Below are 26,789 nucleotides of genomic sequence, written 5' to 3'. Positions count from 1 at the left end.
CTTAGTCCAATTTTGGCATACTCTTTCCAACATTTCGGCCGGTATCTCATGAGTAAATGCTTCAATGTTGTCTTCCAATGCGTCAATTAAAGCGGCTTGCCTGTATAAACATGAGCTTTAACATATCCCCACACAAAATAGTCTAAAGGTGTTAAGTCGCACGATCTAGGCGGCTAATTGACCGATCCCGAACGTGAAATAAAATGTTCTCCGAACTTGCCTCTCAATAAGTCCATTGTTGCGCGCGCTGTGTGGCATGTGGCACCGTCTTATTGAAATTACATGTCATGCAAGCCAAGCTCTTGCATTTTGCGCAAAAAAAAAGTTGGACATGATGTCACGGTAGCGCTCACAATTCACAGTTACAATTCGCATCATATTTGAAGAAGTTCGGTCCAATGATGCCACCAGTCCATAAACCACACCAAGCTTTGGAAGCTCTTGCAATACTTCTGGCTGATCTTCACTCCAAACTCCACAGTTCTGCTTATTTGCGTACCCATTGAGCCAAAAATTAGCTTTGTCTTAAAATGGAAGAAGCGCGATGAACTTTCTTACCAGAATACGCCTTTTGATTATAAAATTCAATAATTTGATAGCGTTGTTCGTTTGTAAGAAGATTCATGGTTTAATTATAGATCAAACTGAAGATGTTTGATAGTGAAACAAAACACGAAACATGCGTGAACTGTTTAAACCAGTGTTGCCAGAAAGATAATAGCTAAAAAAAATTACCCTTTATTTATACCACGTACAACTTCTATTGAAGAGCCGTCGATTTTTGGTTCACAGAATTTTAGCCAAGAATCTGAACCATATTTAAAGATAATTGCCAAAAAATCTATTTTTGGCATTAATTCTACTGTTTATCTGGCCTATTCCGCAATCATGTAATGGCAGCTCGTTTAAGGTCTTAATATATGAATATATTTTTCGAAATCGTAAAAATAATAGAAGAATAAGTTAAGTAATAGTAACAGAATCGTACAGACAATTTATAGTCCATTGTGATACAGCAGGTCGACAGACGGCCGAGGGGCCACCGGTACGTTTATCTTTCAAGAAAATGCTCGCATAATGTAAATTAAAACCAAAAACTTTTCCAATTATAGGAAAGGTTTATGCCGTGATTCAAAGTATTGTCCTATAAGTTGATAAAAATCAAAGCAAGTAAGTTAAGCAAAGTTGGGCGGTGCTTGCCGATGTAACACCCTACTACATCTACATTATGAGTGTAAATAAATTATACTATAATATGGGCGCTATGTTAAAATTTGATAATCTAAACCCAAAGTATTGTAGTTTTGATGAAGATTTGCAGTTGAGTAATCCGAACTATGCAGATACCAGGAAGAAAATCATTCATATACAATGGAAAATAATCGTTTGTATGGTAAAGTATTCTTCACGCTGTTTTTGAGTTAAATGAGTCTTACAAGGTTACCAATGAGCAACTACAAAATAAACAATTTTTATGTTTTTTTAGAAAATAATGTAGAAAGGGCTTATTCGACGTGCCATTAGAAAATCGGACAAAAATATCGTTACGTTTGTCTTTACAGCCGAAAATTGGATCATGTGAACCATGGCAAACTTTCCAAATCTGGTTGACAAAATTATTCTATTAAGGTGGATATAAAAATGTGTGTAAGTTTAAACGTTTATTTTTGGTTTTAAAACTTATAAATGAGTTTCTTTAATCCATATTAACTTTTCTTTACTTGAAATTGTTATTTTAAGCCCATTGTGCAACTATCAACTGGATGCTGTCGCTGATGTTTGATATTGCTATTATAATTCCTTACTAGCTGCCTATATCCTTATTTTGTGTTGTTATTATTGTTGTAAATGCTGCTATTGGTGTTGTAAATAACGTTGCTGCGCTTTTCTCTGTTGTATGTTGTATTGGTTTTTGGCGCTTTTGTGACACTTTTCTTTAATGTGTCTGTTTGAACAAACAATACATTTACATTATACGGATATACTCACATATTACGATTGCAGCGATTATGTGGTAGTAACCAAAATGTAACAGAAGCGAAGAGTAAGAGAGCAAACAAATGAAAAGTGTTAAAAATCCAGAGGCGGGGGTTTTGAGGAATAACTATCTTTTCCTATGACGCGAAAATGAAAAAATGGCTGAGGCTATTGAAGTTCTTCTCATTAAGCTATACCCTCACAGAAATGAGAGAAGTTATTTGCGGAAAAAAACAACAAGTATTTGATGTTTTTAAATAAAATATATTTTTTTTAACGGATTAACTATTAATTTATTTTTTAATAAATTTTCTTCTTAATATAACACACTTACTCTATGTAAAATTTTATGGTTATTCGATTACTAATTTGTTTGAAAGCTCATTTTTGCCTAGAAAATAATTGGCAATATTTTCGCTGTTTTAAAAAATTTCAGAGATTTAAATATGTATCTTCTGGCATTACTTTTCCATTGCAAAGAATTCTTCGATCTGTAAACTCGTCTCGAAAGAGAAATGAAATGAGAATTACAATATAAAATAAAAAATAAAACCTCCGCCATAACAGACAAAAAAACTTGAAAAATAAAATTCAGAATTCGTCTTCGATCTCGTCCAGAAAGAGGAATAAAATGAGAATTATAAAAAAAAATTGTATTCACCTTAACAGTCAAGAAGACTTGAAAATAAAATATTTACCGCCAATTAACATCGTAGTTTACCTTAAAAGAACATAAAGATTTCCAACTAACATCCTTTTAATAAACTAGGAAATTTTCTCTCACATCCAATTCAGCCTTTTTAATGAGAAGTTTCATATCGTAAATCAACTGGCTGTTATCTGAAGCATTTGAGAGTGGATATTTATTGCAAACTAAAGGTTTTTAAGTTTTCAAAGTATTTCAACCAGAGTGCTATATGGACGTACTAACTTGCGATTCTCAAACCAACAGAACTTCCTTCAGTAAACCTCCGCTCCTGTCATTTAGCATTATGTCAAAAAAAAAAAATATTTTCCTACATTGTTTGCCATTATAAATATTTCGATTGTCTATAATCTTTAAGAAAAAGTCCATTGAGTGTTTTTTCTTCGTTCTTTGCAAAAATCCCAAATAAAAAAAGTCTGCAATAACTTACACCCGTACAAGAGATAATACAAAAAAAGTGCAACCTCCCTTACTCTTGTCCTCTTCTCATTTCACAAACGACAACTTTATAACACATGTTTTCCATGTAGTTAAAGGCCTATGATGCACATGTAGTTGTTGTATGCTGCAGATTATTTGTTGTGACAAATCGACGACAACCATCATCAGCATTGATGTACAGTGGCGTGCTATGTCAAGAAGAGGAGTGGCATGGCCCGGTCGCCCAAGCCAGCATGGCAGCAACAAGACATTGATATGTGTGACATATGTTGGTCGACCAGTTGCGATGGATGATGTCCACAATGGGAATTGGATTGGAATGTTAAGAGATTTAAATGGTGGGTCCCAATATTGTTTTATGCCTATGAACAACTACGTTTGTATGGCCCCATGCTTTAGCAGGATGTTACAAAAAAAGAGGACGTGAACTCAATTTGTAAGAAGGAGGTTTATTAAAAACTAATTTGAAATGTTTTGAAGTGAGGATATGAATACATTTATTAGGCTATTGTGATATGAATATTATGTTTTTTATAGTTTCATTTCAGATTTAAGGGGACTAATGGAGAAAGGCGAGCCGCATATATTGACAAAAATTTCCTTTTTGCCACAGACAAAATAAATTTAATTGACTTTGATACTAAGACGTGCCATAAATTCAAGTATATTTGCACTCGCCACAAATGGGAATAATATTAAATAAAAAAACATCTTTAAATGAATATGAAACAATAACCACAAAGCTTCATAGCTTAAATATTTGGCAAACATATTTTTTGCTAATAAAAATATTGCCACATGTTCAACATTTAAAAGCTTGAGAACAATATCGATTTTCTAGCATCCATATTTAAAATGCTTCTTATATATTGAAAAAAATTTTTGGAACCCCAATTCTAAAGCAAATTAAATTATTTAACAAGTAAGGAAAGGCAGAAGTTGGGTGGTGCCTACTACATACTACCCTACACCTATCCTATAAGTGGAAGTTGGAAGCTTATCTTTTTCTGAATTGAATTTAATGGACTTGGTGGCCGCCTTCAGATGAGTTATGAAACAATCCGTACCAAATTTAGAGCAAATGTGTTAAAAATTCTACTAACTATGGTTCTATATGCGTACCGAGCGGTTTATACCTATACAGAAGCTAAATATGAATCAGAACCGATTTTGATAAAATTTAATAAATATATCTACAGTGCCAATTTTGGTAACAATCGATTGACAAATGACCCCATTATTACAATATTATGCAAGTCGAAAGGACATATATACAGGAACTATATCTAAATCTGAACCTATTTCCACCAAACTTTTTAGATTTTGTTGTAGGTGTCGAGAAATGCGTTGTGCAAAATTTTGGAAAGATTGGTGAACAAATGTACCAGCAGTCGCTCTTGAAGTAAAAACCGGGCGAATTATATATGTGGGAGCTATATCTAAATCTGAACCGATTTCTATGAAATGTGTCAGTAATATGGAGAGTCATAAGTAAATCCTTACTGCCTAGTTTCAAGGGAATTGGTTAACAAATGATCCCATTATTGCAATATTACTCAAAATCAGATGAACATATATATGGAAGCTTTATCCAAATCTGAACCGGTTTCGACTCCTTAGATATTGTAGTAGGTGTAGAAAAAAGTGTTATCCAAAATTTTGGGAAGATTAGTCAATTAATGCACTTGCAGAGTCTGTAGATGTGAAAATTGGGCGATATATATAGAGTTATATATAGGGTTATCCCTTCCTAATGCTGGAGACATTTGTGATATACTATTCCGTGTAAAAACTTCTCCCCTAAGAACTGCCGCACTGCGGCACACCGTTTGGCCTCGGCTATAAAAAGGAGACCCCTTATCATTGAGCTTAAACTTGAATCGGACAGCACTCATTGATGTGTGAAAAGTCTGCCCATGTTTCTTAATGGAATGTTCTGGGCAAATTTGCATTTGCATATCTAAATAAGAACCGATTTCTTTGAAATTGACCAGAGTCATAAAAATAATCCTTTTGAGTGAATTGGTTAACAAATGATGAAGGTTTTGCAATATTAGTCCAAATCAGACGAACATTTATAAGAGAGCTATACCAAAAACTGAACCGATTTTTCCAATTTCAATCGGATAGTCGGATGAAAATAGCAAACTGTACTCTGTACACAAATGAACATCGACAGACAAACAGACAGTTGGACAGACAGACGGACAGAGGGTCAGACAGACGTACATAGCTAAATCGAATCAGAAATTTATTGTGAATCGATCGGTTACTTATCAATGCCTAGTTCTCTCTTTATGTGTGTTAGAAACAAATGCACTAATTTACAATACCTGTACCTGTGTTGTAGGCAATAATAACAATAAACACCAATGGCTCCATAGAAAAAATTAACCAATATTTGATTTTTGTGGTACACAAGCTGAGCTGTTGTGCTTCATTACAGCACATAATAGCTTTTTAATAAAAGATAAATCTTAAAATATTTTAAGGCTGGTGCCTAGAAGAACAAGCCTTTAAGGTTCATGAGTCTTTCGCTGATCAAAATTTTTACTCATTTGAGTACCATATATTCTCAATCAATCTTCATATCCGTTTGGGATATATACTTTGTTGGACCCAATAAAGTAAAGGGTGATTTTTTTGAGGTTAGGATTTTCATGCATTAGTATTTGACAGATCACGTGGGATTTCAGACATGGTGTCAAAGAGAAAGATGCTCAGTATGCTTTGACATTTCATCATGAATAGACTTACTAACGAGCAACGCTTGCAAATCATTGAATTTTATTACCAAAATCAGTGTTCGGTTCGAAATGTGTTCAAATTTTGACAAATTTTGTTCAGCGATGAGGCTCATTTCTGGTTGAATAGCTACGTAAATAAGCAAAATTGCCGCATTTGGAGTGAAGAGCAACCAGAAGCCGTTCAAGAACTGCCCATGCATCCCGAAAAATGCACTGTTTGGTGTGGTTTGTACGCTGGTGGAATCATTGGACCGTATTTTTTCAAAGATGTTGTTGGACGCAACGTTACGGTGAATGAACACATTTCGAACCGAACACTGATTTTGGTAATAAAATTCAATGATTTGCAAGTGTTGCTCGTTAGTAAGTCTATTCATGATGAAATGTCAAAGCATACTGAGCATCTTTCTCTTTGACACCATGTCTGAAATCCCACGTGATCCGTCAAATACTAATGCATGAAAATCCTAACCTCAAAAAAATCACCCTTTATATATGTATTCATGATCGTCTCGACATTCTAAATCGATTTATCCATGGCAGTCGAGGCTAGGCGCTTGAAATTTTGCACAAAGGCTTCCCATTGTGGTAGGCTGGTTGCGATTGCAAAGGACGATATTGGTTAATGTTTTGATTTAGCTGCCATATAAGCCGATTTCGGATCATGGCTTCATTAGCCTCTAGAGGCCGAAATCCTTATCCGAGTTCGCTTAAGGTGCTTCTGCTTCAGGTGTTTTGTTTTGACTTCTACAACTGACAGCTGTGCCAAGTATGGTCCAAATCGGTTCATAACCTGATATAGTGCGACATAAACCAATCTTCAGATTTGATCCTTAAAGTTTTGCTATGACATTCAACAATCGTGTTAAGTATGGTACAAATTGGACTATAACTTGAAATAGCTGCCATATAAACCAATCTTCAGATTTGACTTCTTGAGCCTCTAGAAGGCGCAATAACGAACTGATAATTTACACTTAAAATTATGGTATGAATTTCAATAGCACTGCTAAGTATGATTCAAATAACAGTTCAATGTGTATGTTTGAAGAAGTTATGCAAAGAACATACATGATGGACGGCATATAAGAATCAGCCCGACCTAACTTAATGCGTTTGTCTTTTGTAGTTTTTACTCACAAGTTGTGGATGACAGGGCACCTTAAGTCCTTTGACAAATCTCGTTTATAACGGTCGTGACTGGCTAGAAAAACTCACTTTAACATCAACACAGCCTTCCTGAATCTATTCTGTATAAAATGTCGTTGCTTTAAAGAAATGAAATTAAGCAAAATATATCAATCGATTAAAAAGACTCGAGTTTCCTTGTTTCTCAAAAGAGGCTCGTAAACCATGTACTGAACATCCCCTTATGATTTATCGCCAATGTAAACAAAACATACGTAATGCAATTTTGCTACTCCCAAGGAAATGGCCATCGGATAAAGGAAACATCCTAGAAAATATTACGAGCAATACCATAATAATGAGTAGATACTCATTACCGGAAATGATGAAGTTTTATGCATAAAGCATACGCAATTTTTTGCAAAATGTAAGCAGAAAACTAACATACATATCCACTCTGCTGTTAATACTGTATATGAGTGTACAGCTCCTTTCATTGCAAACTTTGATATACTTGTATATGCATCCATATACTCACTCCCATCTCTTAGCAAATGCTGCGTAAAACTGAAAACAAAAGAAATATTTTGGTCAATGAACGCATTTTTACCGCATTCACACTTGTGGGACCTGCGGGCCCGAATTGTGGCAACAAACCAAGAGAGAGAGAGAGAGGTCGGATAGGAATAACATTGCTATGGCCCTTAAACTTCAAATATTTTGACAATGAACTTTTGGTGCAAAATAATAAAAAACGGATACGTTGACAAAGAGAACAACTTGACCGCATTGTCTGTGTGTTTTTGTAGCAGTGTGAAAAAGAAAATATCCCAAGAGGTCAAACTATAAATTTACTGGCAGGGAACAAACGGCACAGGCTAGACCAAAAAATTTAAATTAAAACAAGAGCATTGCAATCGAGCTAAGTGAGTTTTCGTCGAAAAAGCACCTTGTGATAATGCACAGGAATATAACCAAAGATGTTACATCTTTTTGATAAGAAAATTTCTTAATACTGCTGTTTTTTTGGTACAATCTTATGCGTGTGTGAAAATCTTTTCAAAATATAAATATAATGTTGCCAAAGTTTTCAATTACATTTTCAGCTCAACCTATTACGAGTATCATGCAGCCTTAATTGTATGAGCCAAATTATAAAAGCATTGCATACGAAAGAGGTATCTAATAGCCTTTAGTCTAGTCTATTGGGCTCCTCCCAAATGAACATGTAAAAACCTTAGAATTTGTTCTTGAAAATAATTAAATGATGAGCATCGCGGATGAGCGCTTTTTTCTCAATTTCTTATGCCAACTATACAAATTATTTTACTAATAGAGGCTTTTATGTACACTTATCACAAAAATCCTTGCAATAATGTAAACATTTTATCAAACCCTTTTTGTGGCATATCAATATTAAGAGGTTTTCAAGGAACATCCCCAAACCAAATCCTTCTACAATAATTTCCTTTTATGGCGACTTTGCTCTTGCACTTGAAAGCGTCTCCTCTTGGTAACAGGAAACAAATCAAAATGATGTTTTTTCCTTCTATTTGAATACTTGTATAACATGCCATTGTTTTGCCATCTTGGCCAGGAACTTCAATGTCGTGTTAAGTTGAAAACAAATCACGTACATATCTGTGCCTCATATGCGACTAACTGTGACCGTCTGTTGGTGCATGTGTTTGCTAGATTTTTGCCACATGTGAAGTCGCACAGTCTTTACATCTGTTGATCTATGCGGTACAAAATGTACTAGACATTTGTTGAGGAGGACAAAGGCTTTCAGGAAGATGGCGTTTTTGGTCTACAACTTTAATACAGGGCGTCAAAGTTGACCACTTTCTATGTTTCCAACCTTCTAAGGGCTATAACCGATTTGCATGATTTGCTATGTACATAAAGCTTGGCAAGATTAGGAATGCAGATTTTTATGGCATCAGTTTGATATAGATACCATGACGACCGATCTCTAGAGCAAACATTTCAAGCTTATAAAATGCATATTGTTTATCCGATTTGGCTGAAATGTGGATAAAGCAGTTTAAGTAGACATATCTGCAATAGGGTAATGACATTTTTTGTTTTTTTTTTTTTCAAATAATTTTTCAAATCATATTGTGCGTGAGTTTTTTATGAAATCGATTTGTATTAAAAATGTTCTCTAATCTTTGTTTTAAAAAAGTCATCACCCTTATCAACAACCAGGCCACATATGGTGCAGATCAGTTCAACGGCGACGTTTAAGGCAACAACTGACAAAGATGTACTCTACGATTCTATTATAATTTTTTAAGTTGTATATCAACGAAAAGGATGATATATTGGATATAATGAAACGTTTGTTTGTTTTTTTTAAGCCAAAATAACTCTTGGCCCTGAACTTGAAGTTTCAGTTAAATAATCTGAGAAATGATAATGTTTTGAATGCAAAAGTTGACGAAAACTTGAAGGAAATGGGGGTAACTTTTTCGGAAAATTTTGCGAATTTTTGAAGAAAACATATTTTTTATATAGAAAACGTTGCCATTTTAATTTAAACCGCTAAAGATATTGACATTTTCCTATTTTGTATATACATATGCTGACACAATATGTGTAGTTTTAAGCTTAGTTTGTAGTTTAAAAATTGACAGAGTCATTAAGAAAACACTTAAAAAAAAACCCAGCAAAATATTGATATTTTTAATTTAACTATTCATATCTCGTTAATGGTAACCGATTCTATGATCAATTATGCTATCTCGCGAAGCTCTTTCAAAGTCCAAAATCATGCAAGTCGTTTCAGTAGATCAAAAGTTGTATCCCCTAGAAGGTTAGACAAGTGGAAAGTAGTTAACTTTGACTAAAGAATTAGAAAAACAACATTTTCCTGAAAGCCTTTGTCCTCCTCTAAAACCTTTTGCACCGCTCAGATGAATACATAAAAATTTGTGGACTCAATTCTTAATATTTTCAGCCGTTTTGGATCACTGTGCGTAGCCCATAGGAAAAAGTCCAATCTCCTGGGAATTATTTGCAAATGAGGAAAGTATAGAAATGCGAAAAATACTTGTTTGCCTTCAGTTTATTTAAAAGTATAAACCTAAGAATTGAACATTAACATTGCTGACAAAATCGGTCCACCGGATCGATCTCCAGACTATCCTTCTCGAGCCTCTACACTGAAAAAAAATTCTGGCCTAATTTTTAACATTCGAGCCAAAGATTAACAACTTAATTTTAAGATGATAAAACGTCCAACATTTTAAGTAAACATTCCCTTTGGTGGAACATATTTTCCTTCATAGTAAGAATTTGTTATTTTAAAGGGTAGGCTAATAAATTCTTCACTTGGCGCCTTGTTATTAAAGACAAGAATCTAAAAGGAAGGTCAAAATATCGTTGAAGGTTAGGAAAATGACCTTGGGACAAGACAACAGTGAATCGTAGTTAAAGACTCAAAAAAGCCTTTCAAATAGGAAAATCTTTAAAAGCAAATTTTTTTTAGATTAAGTTTAAAAAAAAAATTTTTCAAATCTGACACGGATGGGCATGTCCGTTAGTAAATAGGAAATTAAATTTAAAGATTGTAAAGATTTGGTACTTTGACTCGTTTGCATTGCTATCCTATCCTATCGAAAGAAAGAAATATCCTACGAAAAAGGAAAAATCTTAAATTTTGAGCTATTTTTTTTTTTGTTGTAGCGGGAGAAGTTGTTATTCGATTTAGTTGAAATTTTGCACAATGACTTCTGTTGTGACCAACATCTGTATCAAATATGGTCTGAACCAGTTAATAACATTATATTGCTTCTCACATAAACCGATCTTTCGACGGCTCAATTCTTTTCCTATTTAGCTGAAATTTTACATTTATTTATTAACCGATTATATTTACAATTAAAACAGTGATTTTAACCTTAGGTGTAGGTAAACTTTTGGCTTTGGTGCAGGCACATCCTCCTGCAGAGACAAAGAAGGAAATCTGGTAACTGACACAGATAACATGCAGAGGATATGGAAACAACATTTTACCCAACTGCTAGTGTCCGACGTTGGCGGCGAAGAGGATACCGCAAAACCAATCCCTGATGATGGTATAGAATGTTTACCCCTCGTCAGAATGAGGTCCAAGTAGCAGTGACCCGACTAAAGAAAAACAAGGCAGCTGGAGCCGATGGGTTACCCACTAAACTATTTAAGACCGGAGGCGACACGCTGATAAGGCGTATGCATCAGCTAATTTGGCTAGAATAACGCATACCCGATGATTGGAACCTCAGCATACTATGTTCCGTACACAAGAAAGGAGACAAGACGGAATGTACCAATTACAAGATACTCTCGAGCGTACTGTGTGAAAAATTTAAACCTAAAGTCAATGAGATAATTGGGCCCTATCAATGCAGATTTAGACCTGATAAATCCACCCTAGACCAGATATTCAACACCTACCATCTCTTTGTTGACTACAAAGCCGCCCCGATACTCCTTTACGTTCAAAGGTATTTCAAGCCATGTCTGAGTTTGGTATCCCTGCAAACCGGGAAGACCAAAAGCCCGATGGAAAGATCAAGTTGTGGGAGACACCTCGAAACTTGGTGTCAGAGATTTTAGAATGAGCGCAGAAGATCGAGGCGCTTGGAACGCTATTCTACGTTCGGCTAGTGGAACAAATATTCTGTCATAGCCAATTAAAGTAAAGAAAAGTAGATCAGCTTAGGTAAAGTGGTAGTCGTTTTCAGACTCCCTTAGTCCATTTGTGATACCACAGTGACGATAGACGAAAGCCTTTGGTGGGTATCGAACCCACTGCTACCAACTCGGCTACTTTCTTACACCATAACTCGTGCCGAATTCGACCTAAATCGAGACCTCGGTTTCCTATTTGCTTTACTCACTTTTGTTTTAATGTCTAAATTTTTAATCCCCCCTCGATCATCTGCTTGGTTGCATATGTGTTCCCTTCTAAGGAAAATGAAAAGAAACGGACGTCAAACAAAAACACAAATCTTTATTAATTTCTTAACAATAGGACTGTTCAGCTGTGTGTTCTCTTCTCGTTTGCCATTTTATTGTTGCTGCCGGTTACAATTTTCTCTTTTTTTGCCTGTACATCACAAGCGACAGCATGCTGTTGCTCTGTTTATAATGAAATGCATTTGGATTGTTGCCCAAATACATCAAGTTGTTGGGAAAAAGAAAATCTTTCCCCAACCAACACATAGTGCACCACATTTGCAATAAGTCTACTATTTTAATGATGATAGAAAAAATTTTAGTTTTCTTTAGCTAGCTCTGTGGCAGAGCTCTAAAGAGCTCCAGCCATCAATACGAATGGCCACTGAATGGGATTGACGTTGGTGCATACACTGGAATAAGACGATGTTAGGGCGATACTTTCGGAGCCTGCCACACAGGGTTTTGGCGATTGCTATTTGCCACTTCTGTAGCGTGCAGTACTCAATTGTTGAGGCCACAGTTTAGACGAACGATAACCACGTCCAAATTAAACAATGCCATACATGAAGATATCATCTTCAAATAACATCAAAAACTTTAAAGTTTCCCTTGGACATCCATCTATTTGTCTGTCCACATAAACTCGTATGTATGGAAATCAATGCATGACGCTTCTCTCTGCTTGTCTGCCTATTAAACCAAATATGAAATGTATACAAGATACAAGCATTGTGAATATTTATATTTTTATTTTACATTTCCGGCACAGACGTCTAAATGGACATGCATAATCCGATAGTCTTTCCCTATCAATAGTTGCGATGAGATCTAAGGAGGATCTCTTTTTATACAAAATCAGGAACTTGAACATTTGTGAATATAACATTGCTTCTAAGAAAAAATTTGTTATTGTTGCTAACCTACCGCACAAATGTTCATTCAATGAAGTACGTATTTTATACCATATAATAATTGTAAGCCAAATATCGAGGAAATTTTGCCAAGAGAATCTAAACCTAATTTTTCAATAAAAATTATTTTTTTACAATTTTTATGAATTTAATTTTGGGCATAATATTCTTTCATAATATAAAATAGAATAGAAAAACAAAACCACAAAAACCCACTAAAAAATCAAGCAGAAATGGGTGTGCAAAATGCATTGGGCAGGCTACCTACTAGATGGTGATTTCGGCCTTGCCAGGGGCCACGGCGGACAGCTTTGCCACTAAAAAAACTTCTAAGTTCTTGTAAGAATTAATTTTTTTTCCAAAAAACTTAATTTTAGCAAGTAAAAATTTACTAAGTTCGGCCGGGCCAACTCTTGGAAACCCACAACCGTGGATTATACTAAAAATACATCGAAGCGTTACAAACGGAATGACTAGATTAGTATACCCCACATGCTATGGTGGTTGATATAATAAATCTTTTTGCAAAACATACATTTCGAGCATATCTCTAAAATTTTTCTAAAAACAAAATCTTAAGTCAATCTGTTTAAAGTTCGATAAAAATTTCTGTCAATTCACATTAAAAAAATTCTCCAAAAAAAACGTTAAGGATAATATGAAGATGATTCAAATTCAAAATAATATTCATCAGTTCGGTGTTTGAAACCCGGTTTTTTGGATTTTTAGTCTGAATACACTAAAAATAATGTAATGTAATTTCTTACCATATTTGGTGCTAATTATCACTTTCATTTCATTGAAATTTTGTCTTTTGAAAATGTTTCCATGAGGTTTCGAAAATATCTTCAAAAACAAGTAAAAAGGCGTTAAGTTCGACCGGGCCAAACTTTGGATACCCACCACCTCGGGTATATATGTACACCACCTATCGTCGAAATCCGGTGAAAAATACGTACCTTATACGTCATGGCAGTTATATCGAAATATGTTCCGATTTGGATCTAATACCAATAAGTAAAAGTCGTTGTTCAATTGTGTATAACAAAATATTGGTCTTTTTAGTAGCTATATCTAAAAATAAACCGAACTGAACCATATACGACATGGATGTCGAAATGCCTAATATAAGTCACTGTTTCAAATTGCAGTAAAATCGGATTATAAGATTTTAAATCGAGATATCGGTTTATATGGCAGCTATATCCCAATCTGCACCGATTTGGACCAAGTTGCAGAAACATTTCGAAGAGCCTAACACAACTCACTGTCCAAAATTTCGGCGAAATCGGACAATAAATGCGCCTTTTATCGCCCCAAACCTTAAATCGAGAATTGGGTCTATATGGCAGCTATAACCAAATCTCGACCAATCTTAGCCAAATTGATGAAGGAAGTGGAAAAGCCTAATACAACTCACTGTCTTTAATTTTGTCAAAATCGGACAATAAATGCACCTTTTATGGGCCCAAAACCTTCAATCGGCGGATCGGTCTATATGGCAGCTATATCCAAATCTAGACCGATCTAGGCCAAAATGAAAAAGGATGTCGAAGGCCCTAACAAACTCACTGTCCCAAATTTCATCAAAATCGGATAACAAATGTGATTTTTATAGGCCTAAGACCTTAAATCGGCGGATCGGCCTATATGGGGTCTATATGAAGATATAGTCCGATATTGCTCATCTTCGAACTTAACCGTCTTAGAATTTTAAGACGATCAAGAATATATATATTTTATAGGGTCGGAAATGGATATTTCGATGTGTTGCAAACGGAATGAAAAAATGAATATACCCCCACCCTTCGGTGGTGGGTATAAAAAAATAAATATGAATTCTGTCTTTAGAGAGATTCCAACAATATTTTTTCTATAAACATAATTTTATAAAATTTTTGTATTTAGAGAAAATTTAATAAAAATTCTTTCTTTGGAAAATTCTCATCAACATTTTTATAACAAATGAGACAAACAGTTTCGTCAAAATCTGGCTTGAGAATTTGAAAAACAAAAATTTTTTTTAGCTTACTTAATCGATTTTTTAATAGCCAATCTCATTAAAAATGTCTTCTTTTAAAAAAATTTGATGAACATTTTTAGAAAGTATCTCATTAAAATTGTATTCACTCGATATAAATCAATGTTGTCACAGAAACTGAAAAAAGATATGCAAGTCGACTTTTGACTTCATCCATATGTCAATTTATAAAACTTTAGAAGGGTTCACTTTTATAAGAATTACGCAATTTATTTAAATATCAAAAGCGTAAACCGGATATTTAAGAAGAAAACCATTCAAAATTTTCGAAAACCTGTTTTAGGGAATAGTCGGTTCAATGATCACACCTCCAAATGCTGTCGACATTTAGGAGGTACTTCTCCTCAATGAGATGTTAACTTCGATCTGATAAACCGATCTTGAATCTTGACTTCTTGAGCCTCTAGAGAGCGCATTTCTTAACCGATTTGGCTGAAATTCCAACAACTGTGCTAAATAAGGTTCGAATCGGTATATAACCAGATATAGCTGCCATATAAACCCATCTGTGATCTTGACTTCTTGAGCATCTAGAGGTCGCAATTATTATGCGATTTGGCTGAACTTTTGTACAACGACTTCAACATAGTTTAACATACGTGTCAATTATGGTCTGAATCGGTCTATAGCCCGATACAGCTCCCATATAAACCGATCTCCCTATTTTGTTTCTTAAACCCCTTAAGGGCGCAATTTTTATTCGAATTGGCTGAAGTTTTATACAACAACTTCTACTATGGTCTCCTACATTCATTTCAATTATGATCCGAGTCGGACGATAACTTGATGTTATAGCCCCAGTATCATAGCAATTATTTACTTTTATCATATGTTTGCCTAAAAAGAGATACCAGGAAAAAAACTCGACAAATGCGATCCATGTTTTTTTAAAAAAATCTATGAAAAGATAACATTTTATGGGATCTTGTTTATTCTAAATCTTGTTGGAACTTGCTATGAAAATTTTATATTGTCGTTCCTTTTGTAAAAAAATGTTTTTGTCCAAATTTTCGCAAATATTTAACTTGTTGGAATCTTTTTTAAAAAATTTAATTTAATTTAGAATTTAATATGAAAATAATATTTCTATGAAAATTTGTGAACGCTAAGATTTAAAAAAAAATATTTTTGTCAAAGTTTTCATATGTATATATATTTGTTTTACCGAAGTGTATAAAAAAAATTTAGAATATGGAAATGAAAATAAAATTTCGTCACTACGATCTTAAATATTTCTTATTTTATCTATATTGGTACATGTCATTGGACTACAAAAACAAACTTGCTAACGCTCACTTTATACCAATGGACCAAAATATTAAAATATTCCATTAGGCATTTATCTAAGCCAACTTTTACTTATAATGTACACAATTTCCCTCACGAACAGAATTATTTTCAATAATGCATTCTTCATTGTTTGTTTTTTCACTTTTCACTGCGCTATTTACTTAACACCATGTAAGTGGTTCTGATGTATCCAGAAATGATGTCTTCCTTCTCAATGTTTTCTTTTCCTAGTGTCTGTCGGTCTGTACATAAAAGTGGCTGTTCCACTTTGCTTTCACAAAATACATTGTCTCTAAATGCATAGAGCTCCAATTAGTGTCCCAAAGGGTTGACGGGTGAGCATTTAAAATAATGGTGAATGACTGCCTCGATCGTGCATCACCATTAGGAGCACTCCATTTATTTTTGGAAGCATTTAAATGTTTTGTTTAACTAAAAATACCTTAATCAGCACATCGTATGTATCTCAAACAATGAAAGTTATTGGAAAATAAAGATGTAGTATTTTTTATAGAAAAACAAATATTGTGCTCGAGTGGTTACCATTAAATTGAATCAGCTTAATAATATGTTGGACAAACGAATTAATTTTTGGTGTTTACTGGTTGCACATCAGTTGAAGTTAATGAAAAATATTCATTTGATTTGTGTATAACACTTTAAAGAGCTATTGACACGAATATGAGTTTAGGTAAACGAGTGCCTTGGGGAAATATAAATTTACATTTGGATAAGTACATTTGCACTGTCCCTCCAATTAGTCAAAATGAACAATTAGTTTCTTACTGCCGTATGCACAAAAAAGGGAAATCTGTCACCTGAATCTATTTCAAATCTACCTTAAGCTTTGTGATTACCGGTGATAACCTAAAACAAAAACACAACTGATTAATATACCCTCCACCACAGGCTGGGTGCATACTAATTTCGGCATTCCGTTTGTAACACCTCGAAATATTCTTCGAAGACCCCATAACGTATATACATTCTTGATAGTCATGACATTTTAAGTCGATTAAGCCCCGCCCGTATGTCTATCGAAAGCATGTTAACTTTCGCAGGAGTAAAGTAAGGTGCTTGAAATTTTCCACAAATACTTCTTTTTAGTATAGGTTAGTTGGGATTGTGAACAGGCCCTATCGGTCCATGTTTTGATATAGCCATCATATACGATCTTGGATCGTGACTTTTTGAACCATTAGAGGACGCAATTTTTATCCAATTTGGCTGAAATTACGCATAAAGTATTCTGTGTTGTCTCCCAACAACTATTCCAAGTATGTTTCAAATCGGTTCATAACCTAACCCATAACCCATCTCCCGATTATACTTCTTAAGCCTCAAGAGGGCGCAACTGTTATCCGAATTAATTGAAATTTTGTACAACAACTTTTTCATGACCTTCATCATACGTGTCAAATATGGTCTGAATCGGTCTATAGCCTGATGCAGCTTCCATATAAACTGATCTCTCGATTATACTTCTTGAGCCCCTAAAGGGCGCAATTCTTACCCAAATTGGTTGAAATTTTACACAATGACTTCTACTATTGTCTCCAACATTCATTTCAATTATGGTCTGAATCGGAGTATAAGTTGATATAGCTCCAATAGCATAGCAATACGTATCCATTGTTCTTTGTTTGCCTAAAAACAGATACCGGGCAAAGGACTCGCCTTTGTCCATAGTGGAAGGTATATAGGAAGACCTGGACGAAGTTAGCAAGATTTTACTTTGTTTTTTTTTTTTTAATTGAAATATATCGTGCTAGCCAAAAATGTTCCTGATCGGAACAGTAAGCTTCAAAATTAATACTTTTTATCACAACATAATTTTAGGCGCTGTCAAAATTTCTTGCCTAAACTAAATACATCATTTGACGTTATTGGTATTCATCACCATGGCTGCCGAACATGACGGTTTAAATTCATTATCATTTGAGGGGAATCGGGCCGGCTAGACCATTCTAACTCTCTTTGGGTTAAATAAAATCTGTTTATGTCCCAATAAAATCTGTTTATGTGATCTTTAGTCCAACAACACACTCATTAGCACTGGAAGGAAGATGTAGCCTTCAACGCCCAGCCAACCTTGGTTTTACAATTCCGGCAGATATAACACACCTGACCTCATTTTTATAATAATTTTACCTCTCGAAGTTTGACGATTTTTGCTTTTAATCCCTTACGGTTTCACGAACTTTTTTTATTGGTGCGTAGTATTTTGCAGGAAATTCAAAAAAAAAAAAAAAAAAACAATCTGGAATACGGTGCGACACACGGTGCTAAAAAGATTTGGTCCAAACTATTATATTGGGATTGAAACGATTGCGACAATTATTCGATGATTTGCCACCAGCATATTTGCAGGTCATTGTAGCGCAGAGGTAAGCATGTCCGCCTATGACTCTGAACGCCTGGGTTTTAAGAATTTTAGAGAATTTTTTTCTGAGTTTTTGTCTTTAGAGTCGTTATTTTTTTCGAAATTTGCCTTCTGAGAAAATTGACGATAACGTTTTTTGTGGATATATGACAATATCCCACAGCATGAAACTACAAATTCTAAAAGCGGCCGAAAAAACGCACAAAATAGCCTACAAAACTGTTTGTCTCAAATTTAGGCAAATACTAATAGAATGATAGCATTACTATCTTTCCTTTATCTTTCCATTTGTATTAATTTTTAAATAAAAAGTTTTGTAGGTTATTTTAAGTGTTTCATCTCAAAAAAAACTATTTCTACAGTTTTGTTGTATAAACTGGTATTTTTGGTTTATGTCCTTGTTATATCTTTGATACCACCATAATATGAAATAATAATTACCTTATGGTGAATAGTAACTAGTTTTAGATACTGTAAAAATTATCTTTAATATTAGGCATTTTCTTATTCAACTCACTATACACAGTACACGTTGGTTGTTGTACGTGCTTCACACTATTACCAAATATTTAGTACAATGGGTGTTGTACTCGCTAAACGCTATTGCCACAAGAAACGATGTCAACAATGGGGTACCTTATCACCGATAGTAATACTATTAGCGCCATCACACTGTTATCAGTAGAGTACACTATTACCGCCAAGTTACAGTATAATCGTATAACACACTGTTACCAAATAGTACAATGGTTGTTGTACTTGCTAAACGCTATTGCCGCGAGAAAATATGCAGGGTAATACCTTATGACCGATATTATTACATTTACCGACATCACTCTGTTATCAAAATAACACATTGTTATCGCTATGAACAGTGTTGTCGGCTGATCACTATTACCTTAATGAAACGACCGTATCGAAGTGTAGCCGTAAGATACACTATTGCTTGTAGCTAAGCTATTTGCAGTTTGGTCAAATACTATCGACAGAATTATCATTACTATAAGTTTGATTTATATTATCACCAAGTTGCACTATAACCTGAATATGAACAATAATTATTGATATATAACAAACAAAATCATCATAAAATACACAACTACCGTTGTTGTTATTTCTATATTACATTTTTACCATTATAGATCGGTATTACCAGACCATGTCAGCAACATTTGCCGTCGATAATCGCACTATTCGATATTTCAAATTATAAATATCGATACTATCGTGAATTTCCCATCACCAATATTATAAATGAAAATGAGAAGTACAAACTGGAGATCGATGGACATAGAAGCAATATCAGTGCACAGACTGAATAAAACCAAATTTAATAAAGTCAATTGGAAGTTATGAGAGAAATCATGGTACCAAATTTCAGCCAGATCGGATGAAAATTGCGCCATCTATAGGCGCAATGTTTCTTATAGGATACATCCAGTGACGGATCGCTTATTTCCGTTAAATTTTGCAAAAAATTTAACTTTGCCGATAGTATTGATACCAAAATATCAATCGACATTCAAACAAACCATGAAATATCGATAGTGCCATCGAGCCAGCTCTACGGCTGTGTGTATGTTTTTCAAGATTTTGTAGCAAATTTAAATATAGATACATAACTAGATATATAAAACTAGAAAATAATTGTTTTTGTTGTACTTACCTGAAAAAATAGCGTAAACGCCACCCATTGATAATATTTTGTATGTTTTATTGTTAGAGGTCCACGTCCCTGTGAATTATGAACCCCAGGAAAAGGCACCTCGGAACCTTGCTTTTTCATGAAAGCATCCACCACTGTATATGTTGAATGTATCCAACAATATGTATTAAGTACATCTTCCGGAATGTCTCTGCATGATGTTTGTTGTTGTAGTTCGAAGTTGAAAAATGGAAAATAATACAAATGCCAAATGTAAATGAACATAAAATAAAATACAGGTTTTTTCTTCGTTTCTCATCAAATCAAAAATCAAAACAAAATAACAAAATGATAAAACATTAGGGGTGTTTTATTTGTCAAACCGCTTAGTTTCCTGCTAACTGCTTTTCTAAAATATTTTTAATATGTACTGTGGTTATAATTTCTAAATGTGGCTTTGATCCAGTAGCAAGTAAACAAAAACAGAAAATTATAAATATAAAAAAGACTATAATAAATATTACAAAAAAAAAACATTTTTCACATTGAATGTTTAGGTTAAAAAAGTACTGACATAAACATTTTGTAAATTTATCAAACTTTTAAGGGAATTGGGTAATATCTCAGAAAAATGAGAGCAGGGGTATAAAGTATTGCTGTTTGTTGAGTCTATATGAGATTTTTCACCACTTGGGGTTTAAGTGCAAAGAATATACGATGAGTGCTTTTGTAGAAAATTGTCAATTCGGCTTGTGTTTTTAGGATTTAATTATACAGCTGCTGTATTTGTTGAAGGGAAGCCAGCGTAGCGTAGAGTTTAGCATGTCCGCCTATGACGCTGAACGGCTGGGTTCGAATCCTGACGAGACCACAAGAAAAAATTTCAGCGGAGGTTTTCCCCTCCTAATGCTGGCAAAATTTGTGAGGTACTATGCCATGTAAAACTTCTCTTCAAAGAGATGTCACACTGAGGCACGCCGTTCGGACTCGACTATAAAAAGGAAGCCCCTTATCATTGGGCTTAAGCTTGAATCGAACTGCACTTATTGATATGTGAGAAGTTTGCCCCTGTGCCTTAGAGGAATGTTCATGGACAAAATTTGCATTTTTGTATTCATTGAAGCCAAAGGACTTTAGGTTAGGTAAGAGTGGCAGTCCTTTACAGACTCACTTAGACAATTTTAAGTCCATTGTGATAACACAGTAGCGTCAGACCAAGGTTTCTGGCGAGAATAGAGCCCATGACCCCTGCACTGGTAATCCAAGCAAACCCAGCTACCGGGGCCAAAGTTTTGTTGGAAATATATTTTTCTTGGATGAACCAAATTGGTGAATTTATTGTGAATGGAATTCGTTATTTGATTTGATTCAACATAGCAGAGATCCTAAAAGTACATCGTCTTCAAATTTGTCGATTTGGAGAGATCCACACGTGCATGGGTATTTTGAGCCATGTCTAAGTTTAGTATCCCTGCAAAACTAGTAAGTCTTTGCAGAATGACCTTAATGGACCTTCGATTATTGGTAGGAAGAAGGAAGATTCAAGGCGAACAAATTGGTACAAAATAAGGTTTCTGATAAAGAGATAACTTGATGTGTCATCTTTTTAATATTTATCTTGAGAAGGTTATAGGATTTCGAGATCCAAAGCTGAAAAATGATGGCAGTAAACTGAGGAGTAGAAAATAAAACCACCTCTTAAGAGACAAAATCATGCTTTACCGAACACTGATAGCGCCTATTCCAAAGGACAGGTAAATGCAAACGTAGTTGAGGTAGTGCTTGAGGTATTCCAGAGCAAAATCCTTCGTAAAATATATGAATTATATCGCGTTGGGTTATGTTGTATGAATGGAAAAAGATACTCCAGCTAGAATCCCCATATAAACCAATGAAAGTCTACATAAGCTAAAAAGACCGAAATTTTCATAAAAAGATCAAGTGGAGGAGAAATTTTCTTTGTTCGGCCATCGAATCTTCCACCTCAGCATGGGCATTCGTTGGGGCTACCAGTATTGCATTATTTGTAGTCTAAGTGACAATGGACAGGGGATCTGTGGATCTAAAAAGATGGGTCAGCAGAGGTGTACTGTCTCCTCTACTTTGGAATATAGCCATTAATAATATTTTATTGTCTCTCTGCATTCTAAGAGATATACTTCAGGAAGCTCTACATGCAACAGCAAAGTGGGCTACCGAAAGTGGTCTGGGTATAAATCCGTGCAAGACAAAAGTAGTTCTTTTCAGCAGGAGATACAAGTTGCCTACAGTGCAACCTGCCTCCTTGGGTGGAGAGAATGTTCTATTTACAGAAAGCGCAAAATACCTGGGTGTTTTGCTGGACAGGAAATTGAACTTCAAATCCAACATATTGGAAAGGGCAAGAAAGGCCACTCTTGCCCTATACACCTGCAAGAAAGTCATTGGTAAAAGTTGGGGATTTAGACCGCGTGTCATGCATTGGGTATATACTGGAATTGTCAGACCTATATGGTGTTGTGGTCTGGTGGACGGCGATTCAAAAATCCACCTACTGCTCAATACTTAACCGGATCGAAAGGATGACTTGTTTGTTCATCACAGTCGCACTGAGGACGACACCATCTGACGCCCTTAATTTAATGCTACATCTTATGCCTCTGGACATTGTGGCTAGCCAAATTGCAGCGACCACTACCGTGAGGTTAAGGGAGCTTTCTCATTGGTCATGTGGCTACTACGGGCACTGTGTTATCATTGATACAATATCCGGCAGTGTGGATTACACCCTACCTGAGCCGCTTTTTGATAAAAACTACTGCACCACTATTCCTGATAGAACCGTTTGGAACTACGAATTCTATACAAATGGTTCCAAACCAAACGACCAGGTGGGCTTTGGGGTGTACTCTAAAGATCTAGAACTAGTCATATCGAAAAGGTTACCCGACCACTGCAGTGTGTATCAAGCAGAGATCCTTGCAATTCAAGAAGTGGTGGAATCGCTAAAATATTATGTCATTACGACGATTGGCATAAATATCTCCCAGAAAGCCATTAAATCCCTGGAAAACGTATTTCTGAACACAAAAACCATCCTTGACCGTCGTAGACAACGAGATGGCTGAATAATTCAAAATTCACCTGTTCTGGGTGCCGGGCCACAGAGATATCCCAGGGAATTCTAAAGCAGACGACTTTGCAAGTCTAGGAACTACCTAACACATTCCAGGGATACTAGAGTCTGTGGGTATGCCTCTAGCGACATGTAAGCTAAGTTTTCAGGACCAGGCCCGAAGGGCAACGAATGATAAATGATCACAAAGAGGGGACTGTGAGCATTCCAAAACTATATGGCCTAATATAAACTTGAAGAGGTCTACTGCTTTGCTGTCATTGACTAGAACAGACGCCTCAGTCATTGTGTCCGTCAGTACAGGTCACTGTCTTATCGGAAAACATGCTGACAGACTGAAGGTTGCCAGTAACGACTTTTGCAAAAGCTGTGAGGACATCGAAGAATAAGATACCATAGAACACCTTCTGTGTAGGTGTCACGCACTTGCAGTTAGAAGGAGTTCTACTTTAGGTTCTCATTTCATTGAGAACCTGTCTAAATTAGCAGATGTGAACATACGCAAGTTATTGGGCTTTTTAAAGCGATCTGGATGGTTCAACGGTAGTAACTAGAATGCATCTTCCTTCTTCTGTTCCTATGGTATCATAATGGACGAAAGTGAGTCTGATGGCAGACTGCCACTTAAACCTAACCTAACCTGGATATGAACCAGAGAACTCAAATAGCGGGGAAGACTGCAAGCTATTTATGGAGTTTAATTCAGATGGATGTGCTGTTGTCAACGAATGGATGATGCAATTCAAATGCCTATAGCTACAAATAGCTTACCCAGCTGTAAAGAGCGGCAACTTCGAGGCCTGATATCATAACTTGTTTTACATCCGTGGAGTCTGGTCTCCAAATTTTATGTTAATATCTTTTTTACAATGAGTGACATTGCCAGGTTAGTACAATGCCAAACATGAACCAACTTAGGGCGTGGTTTGGAAAACAATAAAGGATTTTGTAAGCAGCACGAAATTCCTAACTAAGATATCTTTTTCGAGGTTATTTTTAGTATTTAGGGCGCACCACAAGCTGATTACTGGCTTCGATGTATGTTCATAGAAGCATGGGGCGGATAAATATCCGCACCTTCTTTTCAACTTAACTTGCCTTTTACGGTAAATAAATACATGGCTTTTAATAGGACAGATTTACTGCTTAAAAACATCAGAAGTTCAATAGAAAATCACATGTGTCCTATTTATATTTTACGGGGTACTTCAGTAGGAATACAAGAAGTGTTTTAACTGATGTTGTAAAGGAGCTGATAACGCTGTATGTGGAACCCTTCAGGAATACATCTGCATTAAGCATAGCTAGTATGTTGCCATACATTGCATGTGTTGTAACCCCATAACTGAAAGGAGTTTTATATAGAACTTTTCATCAATAAGTTCAACACGGGAGAATATTGATAAACTTGTATAGGTTGAATATTCGGTCAAGCATTACAGTGATATTTGGGATTGGACCATAAAAGTGGCGTTTTAATTGTAGGGATTTTTGGATTTCCACTGCAGGCCGCCGTAACGCAGAGGTGAACATGTCCACCTATGACACTGATCACTGTGTTCCAAACCTGGCGAGAAAACCAGAAAAAAATTTCGGCGATGGTTATCCTCTTAAGGCTGCAAGTAACGATTTCTGCATAAGCTGTGAAGACATCGGGGAAGAAGTAACTATAGAACATCTGATGTGTGTATGTACCGCACTGGCAGTCAGAAGGAGTTCCACTTTAGGCTCTTATTTCTTTGAGAGTTTGTCCTTTTGCAGATGTGAACATTGGCAGGTTTTGGGGTTTTTAAAGCTATCTAGACAATTCAACGGTAGGATTTAGAAGTCAACTTTCACCTCCTGTTACTGTGATATCACATTGGACGAAGACGTTTAAGTGAGTCTGATGGCAGACTGCCATATAAACCTAAACTATTTCAGCGATGGTTATCCTCTGAAGGGTGCAAGTAACGACTTCTGCAGAGGTCCATTATCATTCAGCTAATACTTGAAAGGAAGAGTGCCGTTATTACTGAAGGGATTTTTGGAATTCCACCTGAGCCCACCGTAAAGCAGAGATTAGTATGTCCGCCTATGACACTGAACATTGAGTTCAAATCCTAGCGAGAACATCAGAACAAATGTTCAGCAATGGTTATCTTCTTAAGGCTGCCGGTAATGATTTCTGCAGAAGCTGTGAGGACGTTGAGGAAGAAACAACAATAGAACATCTGCTGTGTGTGTGTACCGCACTGGTAGTCAAAAAGAAATCCAATTTAGACTCTTATTTCTTTGAGAGCTTGTCCTATTTAGCAGATGTGTTCATTGACAGGTTTTTGGAATTTTTAAAGCTATCTCAACAGTTCAACGGTAGGATTTAGAAGGCAACTTTCATCTCCTGTTACTGTGATATCACATTGGACGTAAACGTCTATGTGAGTCTGATTGCAGACTAAACTAACCTCTAACTAACATGCCATGCTAGGTTACCAATACCCCAAAGAGGTATGGCACGGCATGTCATTCGGACTCGGCCATAAATGGAGGACCCTTATCATTCAGCTTAAACTTGAATCGGACAACAGTCATTGATAAATGAGAAGCTTGCCCTGTTCCTTAGCTTTGCACGCGTAGCAAAGATAGCTAAAAATTCAACCCTGGTAGGCAACTTAGCATTTGCCGTTCCTAAAAATGCTGGAGTGAATATTCCATGCTGTCGAGAGCAACTTGTGCGTAAAAAAATTGCGGAAGTTTATTTAATATCTCAAATGCCTATTTTACCCAATTCTATAAATTTTCTATTTTTTTTATCTAAAAAATTTCAAATTATCAAAGTTTAAATGAAATTTTAATTAGGAATAATAATAGTAAAATAAAGGAAAATTAATACAAAATTAAATTTTTTTGAGGAATATATAACCATTTTTAGAAAAAAGGCACAATACACTAAAAAATACCTTAGAAAAATAGTAAACGGGAACCTAGGCCACTTGGCAACTAAAACACGGCCCTCTTTTTTAGGAAAAAGTGCTCAATAACGTGTCAAAATACTAAGGAATTCAAATAGTGCTAAAGAGAGCGGGTGGGAGTTGTTTTTTTTTTTTGTTGTTGTGGGCAAATTACACATACTTACCTCGTATGTACACAGTCTATTGGATTTCCTACGTATTGACGCGTTGTAACAGCAATTGAAAATGTTATTAATAATATAACGGTTGCATTTGTGTGTAGGCGAAATACAGGTGAATCGATTTTGACATGAGACACCTGATTATTTGAAAACGTCGTAGAGGTCGTAGTGGAGCGCGAATTTGATTTTGAATTTTATTTTTTATTTTGTGGTTTTTGGAAGATTTTGTTTAGAAGTGGTGTTTGGTTGATTTTGTCGTGGGCATGGTCGTGGTCATGGTCATGGTAGTGGTAGTAGTAGTAGTAGTAGTAGTGGTGGTGGTGGTGGCAGTAGTGGTGGAATGTTT

The 26,789-nt window shown here is 35.5% G+C and overlaps 1 protein-coding gene across 2 annotated transcripts in view; it reads right to left on the bottom strand.

Moving 5' to 3' along the window:
* LOC131997317 (GATA zinc finger domain-containing protein 10-like) overlaps positions 1 to 26,789 on the bottom strand; it is a 246,667-nt gene that overhangs the window by 11,807 nt on the left and 208,071 nt on the right. For both annotated transcript variants that reach the window (XM_059368105.1, XM_059368103.1), the window contains exons 3-4: positions 26,447 to 26,580; positions 20,238 to 20,427 (exon numbers count right to left, since the gene is read on the bottom strand). In XM_059368105.1, the coding sequence (XP_059224088.1) occupies positions 20,238 to 20,427; positions 26,447 to 26,580 (324 nt within the window). The remainder of the gene's footprint in view (positions 1 to 20,237; positions 20,428 to 26,446; positions 26,581 to 26,789) is intronic.

This window comes from Stomoxys calcitrans, chromosome 4 (genome assembly GCF_963082655.1).
Source record: "Stomoxys calcitrans chromosome 4, idStoCalc2.1, whole genome shotgun sequence".
Classification (NCBI taxonomy): Eukaryota; Metazoa; Arthropoda; class Insecta; order Diptera; family Muscidae; genus Stomoxys; species Stomoxys calcitrans.
This window is presented reverse-complemented; position numbering and strand designations above follow the sequence as displayed.